The sequence below is a fragment of the Tachysurus vachellii genome, chromosome 1 (genome assembly GCF_030014155.1).
Source record: "Tachysurus vachellii isolate PV-2020 chromosome 1, HZAU_Pvac_v1, whole genome shotgun sequence".
Classification (NCBI taxonomy): Eukaryota; Metazoa; Chordata; class Actinopteri; order Siluriformes; family Bagridae; genus Tachysurus; species Tachysurus vachellii.
Genome location: NC_083460.1, coordinates 33,836,542 through 33,848,894, shown reverse-complemented (window position 1 = coordinate 33,848,894; position 12,353 = coordinate 33,836,542). Strand labels below are relative to the sequence as shown.

Genomic DNA, 12,353 nt, shown 5'->3' with positions numbered 1-12,353 from the left:
AGACAGAATGACAGAGCGATGTCTACTTCTGCTGGGACCTTTCCACACTTTCTGCTGTGGATGATCCAGATTATCCAGATTCCTGAAAGACTTGCACTTACTTCACTGGATAATCTCACCTCAGTAATGTATGCTTGTGCCAGACAACAGTGACTACTGTATAATAATAAAAGTCCTTCCTGTGTTAATCCCAGGACTCATATTTACAACAGGTTCATAGCGTACATCCTTTCAACATTCTTAGTACTGTTGGACTTTCCAGTATGCATCTGTAGAAGACTAATGGTTTATAATCGTACTATCCGTGTAACCTAGAAAAAGATGCATTCTCTTTTGAGTCTGGTTCCTCACAAGGTTTCTTGCTCATTTTTCACTGGTAGATTTTACTTGCTGCTCCAGCTAAACAAAAAACCAAAATGAAATCAGGGAGACCCTTTTTTTTTTTTTTTTTTTTTTTACAAAAAGCTGTTGGAAGTGAAACGGTTTTGCCGGTCATGAACCAGCTCTTTCTCAGAGAAAAATGTGGAATATCTTCAAATCCAGCACCTGCATTTTGTCAGTGGAAAAATATGTCAGCTCAGTGGTTCTGCGATGGGTAACTTGAAGGAACTGCTAAATGCATTTGATGGTCAGATTAACACAGGACCTGATTTTAGTATCAGAATATCATCCTTATTGACTTTGAGTAGAATGGTTTTGAGGAAGTCCAAGTTCAGGATCAACCCATATTTATGGAAGGAGGACTTTTTCAGTTGTGCGCACTCCAGAGTCACATTAATGTCCAAAACATTTACATTTATCATATATAAAAGACTTGCAATTGAGGCAGAGCACAATTCAAGTGTTGAACAGAGCAGATCAGGGTTTACAGGTCTTGCTTGAGGCTCAGTAGAAACTCATTGGCAAATTTCCAGTTTTCTAGCTCAGGACATGTATGCTTATAGCACAGTGTTGTTGATTTCTCCATATAACATGATGGCTTAGACAGTGCTTTGGCTACAGTAGTAAAGTTTTCTGGTAGCACATGGTAGCAGTCACAGGTAAGACTCTTCTTTAAGGTTTTGTGACCCTGAGGGCCTTGTGGAGTCTCTGAAATGTGACCAGCTGCATTTTCTTTCTTAATTAATTCAGAGAGTTGTTTGTTTCCTGTGAGCAATTATTGACCTCTGCAGTTGTCACTAGAGGGCCTGCACTGTCCAATGAGGTATTTAGTTTCAATGAGAAAGGGCAGTAGCCAAAATGTACAGCCTACGGCACGTGATGTACTACATTATACGGTAAACTTTTCTTTAAAACATTTACAGAATATATTCTAATATTTTTAATGGGAACAAAGTGTGGAAAATTTGGATGTTTTAATATATGTTAGGTGTCAGACTTTGTTATTGGAACAGGTTAAGTGTACTAGTGAAATGCATACACCAGAGGCATCACCATTATACTATATACCGCTGTATCTATATGTCTATGTTATTTTATATACACTTGCCAAGCACTTTATTAGGAACAGTATACTAATGCTTGGTAGGACTTCCTTTTGCTCTCAAAACAGCACCAATTGTTCATGCATTGTTTCCACAAGATGTTGGAAACCATCCTTTGATGTTCTTGTCCATGTCGATATGGCCTTCAGCAATAATTGCCTCAAGCAATTCCTGACAATTTTTCAGCAGCTTCTTTATGCTGTGAATCTCCTGTTCTACCACATTCCAAAGGTGTTCTACTGGATTCTGTTGAAGAACATTCATGTTCATGAAACCAGTTTGAGATTTTGCTTTGCATCATGGTGGGTTATCATTCTGGAAGGTCATGAAGAGATGCACATGATCAGCAACAATGTATTAAAAAAAATGAAAGTTTGGGTTTATGTGTTTGAACACTGTAACAACAGTGAAAAATTTTGCAAGGCAATCTTTGATCATTGATGCAATGTGTTTTGTCTGTAGATGTTGGAGGTTTTTGCTTGTGGATCATATAACAGAGTTGTGCTACAATGGTCATGACCATGTTGTATTGACAAAGGAAAAAACAAGGCGATGCTTGTGGAATCAATCATTATTACCAAGAGATGTGCCCATTTACCCCCTCATATAGACTATTATAGGATTTTTTTCTCCACAGTCCGTATGAAAAAAGTCCAGAGTTTAGTCACCTCTTCTGAGTTTGTAGAGCTGCAGGGGTCCCACAGGACAGGTCTGATTCTCACTCCGTTGAATTTTCTCACATTTCCACCAGCGGACTGCGTTGCTGCTTAGAGATAAAGTCTGTTAGCATTTGAAATATAGCTCCCATTCAGTTCTTTGAGATTGCCAGTCTGATGGATGGACAATTAATTCTTTACACGCTGTAATGATGGTGGTAATGTAAATGATTTCAGGATGCTCACGGTACAGTTCAGATTGTTTGTTTGATGTCCATTGGGTGCTAGGATTTTTTAGCAGGTTATCAGCACAAGCTATGTGTGCTAGAAAAGTGCATCACACTAGAGGCATCAGCATACAGTATATAACTCTATATTTATATATCATTTGTATTTAAACACAGATTAATGAATGCACTAATTAGTGTGAAAATTGCAAGAGGAATGAAACTAGTTTTGAAACTTGTTTTATAAAACTTGTTTTATTACTTATTTATTGCGTTTTGTCTAGTTTTGGCAAGTAGTTGCGTTGTAATGTAAACGTTTTGTCTACAGTGAATATATGTCTAGATTTGAGTAAGAGTTTATTTATTGAAAGCCTATGTTTTGGTGTCCTTTGCTTTGTTTTGGTGCAGCAGAATCAGTGTAGCTGTGTGAGGAAAGTTCACAGTTCTTACGGTTGCTTATATCAGGTAATCCAGTGAGAATTGGAGTTCATTTTAAGCACTACTATATTTCAGAAGCTGACTAAAGCAGTCTTTTTCTTCACTATGGATTGATGTTTGAATCCAAAGTGGTTAAATTGTAGGGGAGGACGCACTGCGACAGCGCTAGTATAATTTGACAGAAATGATACCATAGTAAATGATATTATGGGAAAAAAGTGGTGGTGGTGATGATAATGATAGTTATACAATAGTTTCATACTTATTTATGGGGAAATGCTTTCATTTCAGAAGTGTAGAATATATTCAGAGTCAAAGCATTTACAAACTGTAGGTTAAAGATCATTTAACTTATTTGTATTCATTTTGCTATTAAGGCAAAAAGCAGCGGATCGTACCGAGGCTAAGAATCGGAAGAATACATGTTTTCTAAATACGTACAGTTTATATAATCAGATTTGACATTTTTCTAACATGTTGAGTAAAAGTGGGTAGTTATGTAAAACGTGTCATCTTTAACTTTGAGAAGAATCTGAATTTGTCAGAAAATCTGAGAACCTGAAAATGTACTGTATATACAGAGTAGTGTGATGTCATAGGGCAAAACAAATTCCATGCAATACATCTTTTTATTTATTTATTTATTTATTATTGATTCATTAAAAATATTAGAAGAACAACATGATGCTGATGTTGTGGTGCAGCTGGATTTGTCTTGACTGTGTGTTATATGTATATGTGTTGTGTGCTTATTTTAGGCAACTCCAGCAACAGCAGCAGGCGGAACTGGAAGTTCACCAGAGAGACGGCCTGACAGCGTATGATCTCTCACAGGTACTGGCTCATATAGACATGCCTACATAGACACAACTCAGCAGAAAATAAAATTATTAGTAGTAATATTTTTTTAATTACACCAGCTTTGCTTAGGTAATGTTTCCTGTAAATTCTGTAAACCTCAATCAAAGCAGAGTACACTATTATTTTGGAGCCATCACATTTATTGACATATGATTCGTGTGTGTGTGTGTGTGCGCACGTTTGTGCGTGTGTTTGCATGCGCATGTGTGTGAATTATTTTTGTGTGAATTTGCCTGACTTGAAATTCTTACATTATAGGCAGTTAATGGTCTAAAGCGAGAATAACATCTCACATTGTAGGCTAGCCATGAAGAACTAATATAATTCTGCAAAATATTTAATTAAGTTCTATTTACTGTATGCTATAGAATTATTTCCTTTACTATGAGCCAAACCTCCCAGTGAAAGCCACCCGCATGCAAGGTTCGTTATTCTCTGTGCATTCAGAGCGTGCTACTAAAGTTGCATGAGACACACGCTATGGAGTATCTGGTCTAATCTGAAACATGCCGCTAGGATATAGCACTGAAATTTTGGCATAGCCATGTAGTGAAGTCATGTGGCGGTAATCCGTTTTCGACATGTGTGTCCTCTGGCATCTGTTTGATGCATGCTTCTAAGTGTTGGGACATATTTGAAATTGTTTCAGGGCTCTCCTAGAGCTTTGTTTGTATGCCGTAACCAGGTAACACTATCAGAAGGATTGTGCGTGTTATGGCTCGCGGTGTGCCAATGCTAATTTTCAGCCCCTGATGCTACTTTGGATTATCAAACCCAGACTTGATAAAAGCTGTAAATCCATAAAGCTTTGTAATTCCTTGAGAAGCAGCAATGCGTATAGTGACCCTGCAATGTGTGTTTTAGCCTCACAAATCCTACAGTAAATAGGATTGTGTTGTATTCTAAATAAGGTAAGTCATGTTTGGAAGAAAAAAAGCCCGTAGTGGTTATGACTTCCTGTGCAGCATTAAAAATAAATTACTAGTTTTCCAAATGATTTTGCTTGTTTACACACATTTTCGAACAGTGAGGCTTTTTCAAAAAGGAAACAACACTGTGAAACACCTCCATCGTAGTTTATACACTGGATTTACAAAACTAATCCAATCCAGGTGATTTCCAGGTGTATCCGAGTTTGCCCTCAGCCATGGAAGCTGCACCACAAACACTTTTGAGAGGCAACTCGACTACGCCATCTCTATCGGCCTCATTTCCCCCTCTGTTTGATGGGATTTCCATGCCTAATTTAAAAAAAAACACTTAAACACAGCTTCTTAAAGCTAACAACATGGCTGCTATTGATGAGCACTGTAAGCTTTAAGAGCTTATGTTGTCTTTGTAGGCTTTGTGTAATAGGTTTTACTTGAATTAAACTTTACTTAACTACACAGACAAGACGGTGTAGACACAAACTGGCACATAAGCATCACTAAAACATGGCTAATAATGGCTTTCTTTAATAGGAAGAGAGCAGTTCAACAGACAGCCATGTTGAAACGAGAATGTGTTTACATTTGCAGTTCACTGATTAGCCCTTATCTCTAAAGCTTATTGTGTCACACTTTAAATGGTTAATTTTTCATACAACACACCAGTATACAAAAGTTTTACAGATTGCTGGCCACAAGCTTCATAATCTAAAATAAGTCCTGCAAAGTGTACTTAAGGTCACATACACTCTGAGGCTGAGACTAGGGTCAAAATACATTTTTAGCAGTTATTCAAAATGCAGTGTTAAATTACTGTAGCTGTTTGAGAAATCCTGGTGTGAAGCCAAAATCTGGATATCCTGTTCACTTACTCTATTATAAGTTAGGGGAGTCGGGACACTGTTGTCGGAAAATGATTCATGCTAAGCTGGTGTGATGTGATGTGATCTGACGCTGAAGTTGAAGTGTTTTATTGGTTTTATATCACTCCAATTTGCAACGCTAAAAGGATTGTACCTTTTATAGTTTGTAGTTTTTATACATACAGTTTTTACAGTTGCATTTAATGTCACTTATAACAGCTATAACTTTATAACAGCTATTCACTCTCAGGCTTAGTTAACAAAACAATCAATATATTAAATAAATCAGATGGATGGATGGATAAAAACATAGCTTTACTTTTGACTGTTACAAAGCGGTGACCATGGAGACAGTTTCCGGAAATGCTGAACACGTCACCATGCTAGAAACCTCACCATTCCACATTGGACACATTTATAATCATTATATGTGGAGCACCATTATATGTCTATTCATTAGTTAATGTGATAGAAAAGAAGTATTAAAATGTGTACATCGGTATAAATCCATGAAATGCCTTGCTTTCCGCTTAGAGTTCATTAAGCTCCACCTGTCCTGAATGAACAGAAATCAGCACTGTGGGGTGTATTTTATTCCACATGTTAACACCAAACTCCTGACACACGCAGGTAACATGCTTTACAGTTGAGCCATTGCGTGGCTGTGTGTGAGGTTTGTGTTTGTGTTTGCAGGTGCCGGTGGGCAACGTGGCGGGCAGCGTTCATGAAACAGGAAAGAGCATTGACAAAACAGAGACGCTCTTCTCTCAGGAGAGAGATCCACGTTTCAGTGACATGTACACAGGCATCTCTGGCTGTACGTACCAAAAATCTACTGTTTTTTCTTCACATGCTGTTTGTAATTCTGGGAAAGCTTAATGCCCTAAGGTGTGTTACAAAAGGTGGCCTGAGCTGAGTTTCTACCGTCACAGGCATTGTGTGATTCCCCAAGTGGTTTCATAATGAGGATTCTTTCTTTGTATGTATTTTTTCTCTTCCGTGCTGCAAGGTCTTTCTCCTCCTGTCTTCTGATCTTGAAGTTTTACTGAGGATCCAAGAATCAGCCATGCAGGCCATTTGAATTTTTAAGCAGCATCTAAGAGAGCAAGTTGTAAAGAATGCACAAGAAGAACGTGAGAACCAGTTTTGTGCAATATAAGAAAGACCTGAGCAGAGAGAAGTCTATAACTCTGTGTCTTATTTTCTATCAACCACAGTCAAGATCATTATTTTCATAGTGAATATTATGAATCCTGCTAAGAAGTACTTTTAAGAACTGGCTTTTTTTCTAAAGACAAATAAATTCAATACAGAACTTGAGCAACCCAAAACAGGCAGAAATTTCATTTTTTGGCCTCTGGTACGAAGAACCTTGTGACAGCTTCCCGATCCAGCCATGTGAATGATTTCAGTATGTTGTTCTTTTGTCGAATGCATTCTTACAGGCTGTGAGATTTTATGGGTAGAATTTTACTAAAAAGTATTACTTTCCATTGTGTGTGTATTTAAAATTTTTCTGTATGCAACTAGATATTTTACTACTTTTTCATTTCTGTAAACTTTCTTTGCTTTAAGTTTGTACATTTAGCTAATTTTCTTTATTTTATTTTTTTTGTATTTTTTTTCTTTAAGTCAAAATGATTTTATATTTTTTGACGCTTGTCAAGTAATGAGCGAATCATGAAAAGTATTTTGAGTGTTGTGCAAAGTAAACAATAGGGTTTGTAATAAGTTCTTGTTATACATGAATTATGGTTATTACCAGTTGTCAAATCTGACATCGTGTTAAACAGTTTCACAGCTCTCTTTAGAGCACAATGTGAGCAAATATAATGCAGATATGTTTAAAAGCTGAACTGTGGCAGAAAATTCTGTTCAGTAACCCAGATCCTTAACTGGTGAGCCAATATTCCCATAAATTGCTAGCAAAATACACATAAGAACATGGCTTTGCCGGTCAGAACTAAAGAAAAGGGGTCAGCCTAGTTCTCTTTTTCTTTTCTTCTCCTCATCCAGTGTTCCATCTTTCCTCACATACACTCTCTTTTGTAGCTTAGCTTATAACAATAACGTGATACTTACTGACTCTAAACCCATCCTCAATAATGTCTTTCTGATAAATAACACATTTAATGGATTTGGCCTTTGTTTCATTTTGGATTTTGCTCTGTATACAAGATGTAAAAAATAACTTTTTATGCATTCATTTTCATTTTCTCCACAGCTTTTAAACAGTAATTAATACATTGATGCCAGAAAGCTGCAACATGTTCTGAACTAGGTTATCCTAGCAGTTATTGAAACTCTTCCTTTGTTCCTTAATGATGCTAATGTCATGTGCTAGAATTAAGAGAAATGAGCTTCCAAGAAATCCCATTCACATACACAGTCACGTAATTCACTTTTTGTTTAATAAATCCCAAGCAATAACTCAATTAAATGATTACCCTTAAATGATAATCGCAAGGGAGTTTATAAAAAAAAAAAATAAAGGGCAGTAGGGAATGCTGTATTATTTCCTCTGTAAAATGAGCTGCTGTGTATCTGATCTCTGTGCTTCCTGTCGGTGTGATATATCTGTGCTCCTGATGCAGATCGTCCTTGATTGTGCTGCATGGACCATGATGCAAAGCCTGTTTTATGAGCTATGATCTGTCCTCTGTGAGCTGATAAGCCGGTGGTGTATTGCATTAGGCAGCAGGATCATTTACTTGCTGTGTGTGTGTTTGTGTGTGTGTATGTGTGTGTGTAGCGGATAAGAAGATGATGGTGCCCTCGTCCACTGCAGGAGGACAACAGCTATATTCCCAAGGTAGTCCTTTCCAGCCAGGACACTCTGCCAAGAACTTCAGGTAGGGTGTGAGTGTGTGTGTGTGTGTGTGTGTGTCAGTGTGTGTGTGTGTGCACTTTCAGCTAGTGTGTTTGTATTCCCATGAGCTCCTTTTGATAGGGTATTATCATTTAACTTGCACACCCTACTGTTGTTTGTTCTGCCTTAGACGTAAATGAAGGGATTATGGATTTTATTATTTTAGCGCATACCATCCACTGTGCATATTCTATTATTAGTCACTAAATAATGACAGGATTTATTCTTGAGTCAGGGACTCTACAGGGAAACAGATGCTCAGTGGAAATCCCTGTAGATGAATGAAACTCATGCAGAGTGCATAAAAACCCTAATTCACTACCACATATAGGAGTTTCAGGGGATTCTTTTTAAACAGCTTTTTATCTAAACTTGTAATGTAGAGCTTTGATCAGGACTTTTTTCCCCACTAAATCTAACAAACTTAGCCTGCTCCGGCAGCTATTTCTGTTTGTTCACTCGCAGCATTATTATGTAAAATCAATTAGTTCAATTCCTCTAAGATATAAACAAACCAGTTCTTTAAACTTGGGGGAAATCTGAAATGTTAAATAGTGTTTAAGGCAGCTATGTACTGTAGACTATGAGACTATGAGAATTTGTTAACATGTACTGCTAGTATCAGTTTTTGCAATGAAGAAACGGTGCATTATGGGACTTCCTCAGCCATCTGTGATCCAATTTGTGATCCTTCCTCTGTGTAACGTGTGTGTTTCAGCTCTTCGGTAATCCACGTTCCCGGAGTAAATGACATCCAATCATCCGCCGGTTCAGCCGGGCAGAATTTGGCTCAAATTTCCCGTCAGATTAACTCCAGTCAGGTGCAGTGGTCAGGCAGCAGGCCACCGTTCTCCGGTCAGGTGAGAGTCAAACTACAAAGTGCCCTGTTTTACCTTAATGGTCCATGTCTTTTATTTTTACTCTGCCATACTATTCATTATTAACTAATGTACGGAGGTCTATCACACTTCCCTCCCATTCACCTCTACACTATTACGTTCCACAGGTCTTTCACAAAATCCCATGCCATTTCCTGCTGTGATATTCTGGTCATTCCACTTACATATTTCTGTGCCATCACTTTCCACATATGCTTTTAAACTTTCATTCCTGCTACATCATTCTCTTCTGCACTTTCCTGCCAAACAGCCACATTTCCTTCCTATTTGCTATTTGCTAATGTTTCAGAATTGATTGATATGTTTTGGATTCATTTACCAATATGTTTCAGTAAAGTTGTAAATGTTTTTGTAGACCAAATCAAACTAGAACATTTATGCCAGATTTACATATATTGCTAAAGCTGATTTTGTTAAAGATAGATACAGATTCAGCTGTTTTGCAATTATTGTTGACCACAAAACTCCATAAGCGGCAAATCTCACAGAGCACTGAAAACAATCAAATGATTAGCAACGAGTGAACACAGTCTGCTCTAAATCTTTCCATAACGCAGCTCAGCCATTGTAGATGCTCAACTCCTCCTCCTTTCATACAATAACAACTCTTTTGCTTTTGCGAACTTACTGGAACAAACAATTCTTCGTTTTTTTCCGAACTTACTGGATTTTCATGAACACCACATTTCTGTGGTGGTTCTGGTTCTCCTGCAAAGAATTAAAGAATAAATTTGTTCAAATGCATTTGATAAATGTGGTCCATTGAAACATCTATGACTTTTCCCATCCACAACATTTCCCTCCACACATCCCTACTCTTGGCGCATTCTGCCGCACTTCCATCTAAATCTCCACACTACTTCCATCTTTAGCCTCGTGTAGCAGAACATTTCATTAATCGCTCGGTGTGACAGTTTCATTAGATCCAGACGCTCACGTGGGCAGAGAGTGACGGTTGATCGGATTGTTTGCCTTTAAAAAAGCTTGCGTTAGATCTGTTTTCACTCACCTGTGTGCATATAAGAACACACTTTCACATTGTTATTCTTTAACTTAATGGAGTTTTAAATTAAGATCTGGGAAGTAATGGTAATGAACTTCTAAATGAACCACAATTTAGAGCCGTGTTAATCACTTAATGCTGAGTCAGACTGTCTGTTTTTGCAACATGTATTATGTTACAGCTGGTTAATTGTGGTGCAGTTTGTAAAAAAAAAAAAAGATCAATATCTCATAGAAGATTATTCACTTCACAGCTTCTAGCCATAACTTCTGAAAGCTTCCTGTGATTGCTCTACTCCCACAACAGATGGGATACAAAGTGCTTTGTGCACTTCAGAACTGAATCTAGTTTACTGTAATTCCTGCGAGATTCGAGCCAGGCATGGTAAATATAACGTGCTGAAGTGAGTGAGTGTGATAAACGCATGCTAAACAACTGCCTCTATGCTTTTTTTTCAACAGCAGCAGCTCCCGGCTCAGTCCAGTAAAGCTCAATCTTCCCCATTCGCCATCGGCTCAAGCCACAGCTACCAGGCCGACCCGTCTTCTTACAGCCCGCTGTCCAGTCCAGCCACTTCCTCTCCCAGCGGCAACGCCTACTCCAGCCTGACCAATCGCAGCACTGCATTTGGTAAGACCTTATCTTCATTCCATTAGGAACAACTGTGTCACAACAGTTTAGTGAAAATCTAATTTACTCTAGTTCAAAAATTTAAATCTAATCAAATTTTCCACTTCCTAAATGGCGTCAATCAGCCAAGTCATGTTCGCTGTCCAAAACGGTGTTTCTTTTGCACTTCAGGTACCAACCTAATGTACCAACGTACTGGAAATCTTACACTCAAACTGTTATCCGACATGTTAGCTTACGTTCTGTACTGCTTATCCGACATAGGGTAGACAAGTACTCAAAAACAAGGGAAATATTGTAGTGTTAGGCTGCGTACCAAAGCTTCAGCATGATTTTAATATTCCAGGCATTATTACATTGTAACAGCAACATATTTAGGCTAGGAAAATAACATAGTACACTTTAAATATTTCCTGGCTCTTTGATTTATTCAAGTTATTTGGATTTTGACACACACATCGCTGTCTTCTAAAAACATACTTGACTACAAGAAGCCTCTAGTGGTCACTTGAAACCTCGAGAAATAAACCATTTTATGGAACAGTTGGCTTAAAATGTCAACATTTCATGAATCAGTATCTGCCGTCACTACCAGGAACGTCAAGCAAATGTTAAAAAACAGAAGAGAGATAAATAAAACTGACTAAAAGTGTTTAGAAACTTTTGTAGGCTGGGATAAGTGAGTTAAGACTTGGCAGTGAGTAGATATTTATCTAGATGAGGTAAATAAGCAGCAGATGCAGGTAAGAGCGTGCAGCCTGGACAGAGATGAGTGCCACACAACTCCCTTCTTTCTCGTATAATTCGGGCTTCAACTTTGGAAAGCAGGGCCTTGCAAACAGTGGGATATTACTGAAAAACTGATGGCAGTTCAGGGCAAATCAGCTTGGAAGATATGTTAGGTGAGAGACTTCCATTATTTGCTAGCTACAGTTGTAAACAAAAGCAAATGTTGGACAACAAGCATGTCATGGCTGATTGAGTATTATTGGATAAAGTGTCATTTCTTGACTGAACTCTTATTATATGGTGCCTATGATACAGTCCATAAAGACGCAGAGCTTCTAGCACTTTGGCGTATAGTTTAATACATCAACACATCCAGAGGTTCTTTAATCTTCTGTCCTAAAGACTCTGCCATGATGGAAAATTTGCTGATTCTGATACTGGAGACTCCTTCTATAAGTGTTACATGAATGTACAGTACACTGAACTGTTCTTTGTTAAATAACACATTTTTATCCCTCACACCAGTCTGTAGTTACTATAGAAACAATAACGTATTTGTATTTGTTAGCATTATTGTCAGAGTTTCTGGAATAGAAAATTAATCAACACCTTCTGACTAGTCAGAACTCGGTGGCACATATTAAGCTGATTAATGTGTTAATTATTTCTCCACCTATAGAAAATACATCGTTAGAAACTAAACGGCTTAGGATTTTCTGATATCACATCAGCAGGGTTATTGAAGGAATATTATAAAGCTAATGA

General features: G+C 37.8%; 1 protein-coding gene across 4 annotated transcripts in view; it reads left to right on the top strand.

Annotated features, from left to right (window-relative positions):
• Window positions 1-12,353, top strand: part of arnt2 (aryl-hydrocarbon receptor nuclear translocator 2) — a 98,908-nt gene that overhangs the window by 74,851 nt on the left and 11,704 nt on the right. For 2 of the 4 annotated variants that reach the window (XM_060884075.1, XM_060884058.1), the window contains 5 exons: window positions 3,564-3,639; window positions 6,152-6,275; window positions 8,211-8,310; window positions 9,046-9,187; window positions 10,694-10,859. In XM_060884075.1, the coding sequence (XP_060740058.1) occupies window positions 3,564-3,639; window positions 6,152-6,275; window positions 8,211-8,310; window positions 9,046-9,187; window positions 10,694-10,859 (608 nt within the window). Of the gene's footprint in view, window positions 1-3,563; window positions 3,640-6,151; window positions 6,276-8,210; window positions 8,311-9,045; window positions 9,188-10,690; window positions 10,860-12,353 lie in introns of all 4 variants that reach the window. The other 2 variants (XM_060884066.1, XM_060884049.1) reach the window with 1 other exon arrangement.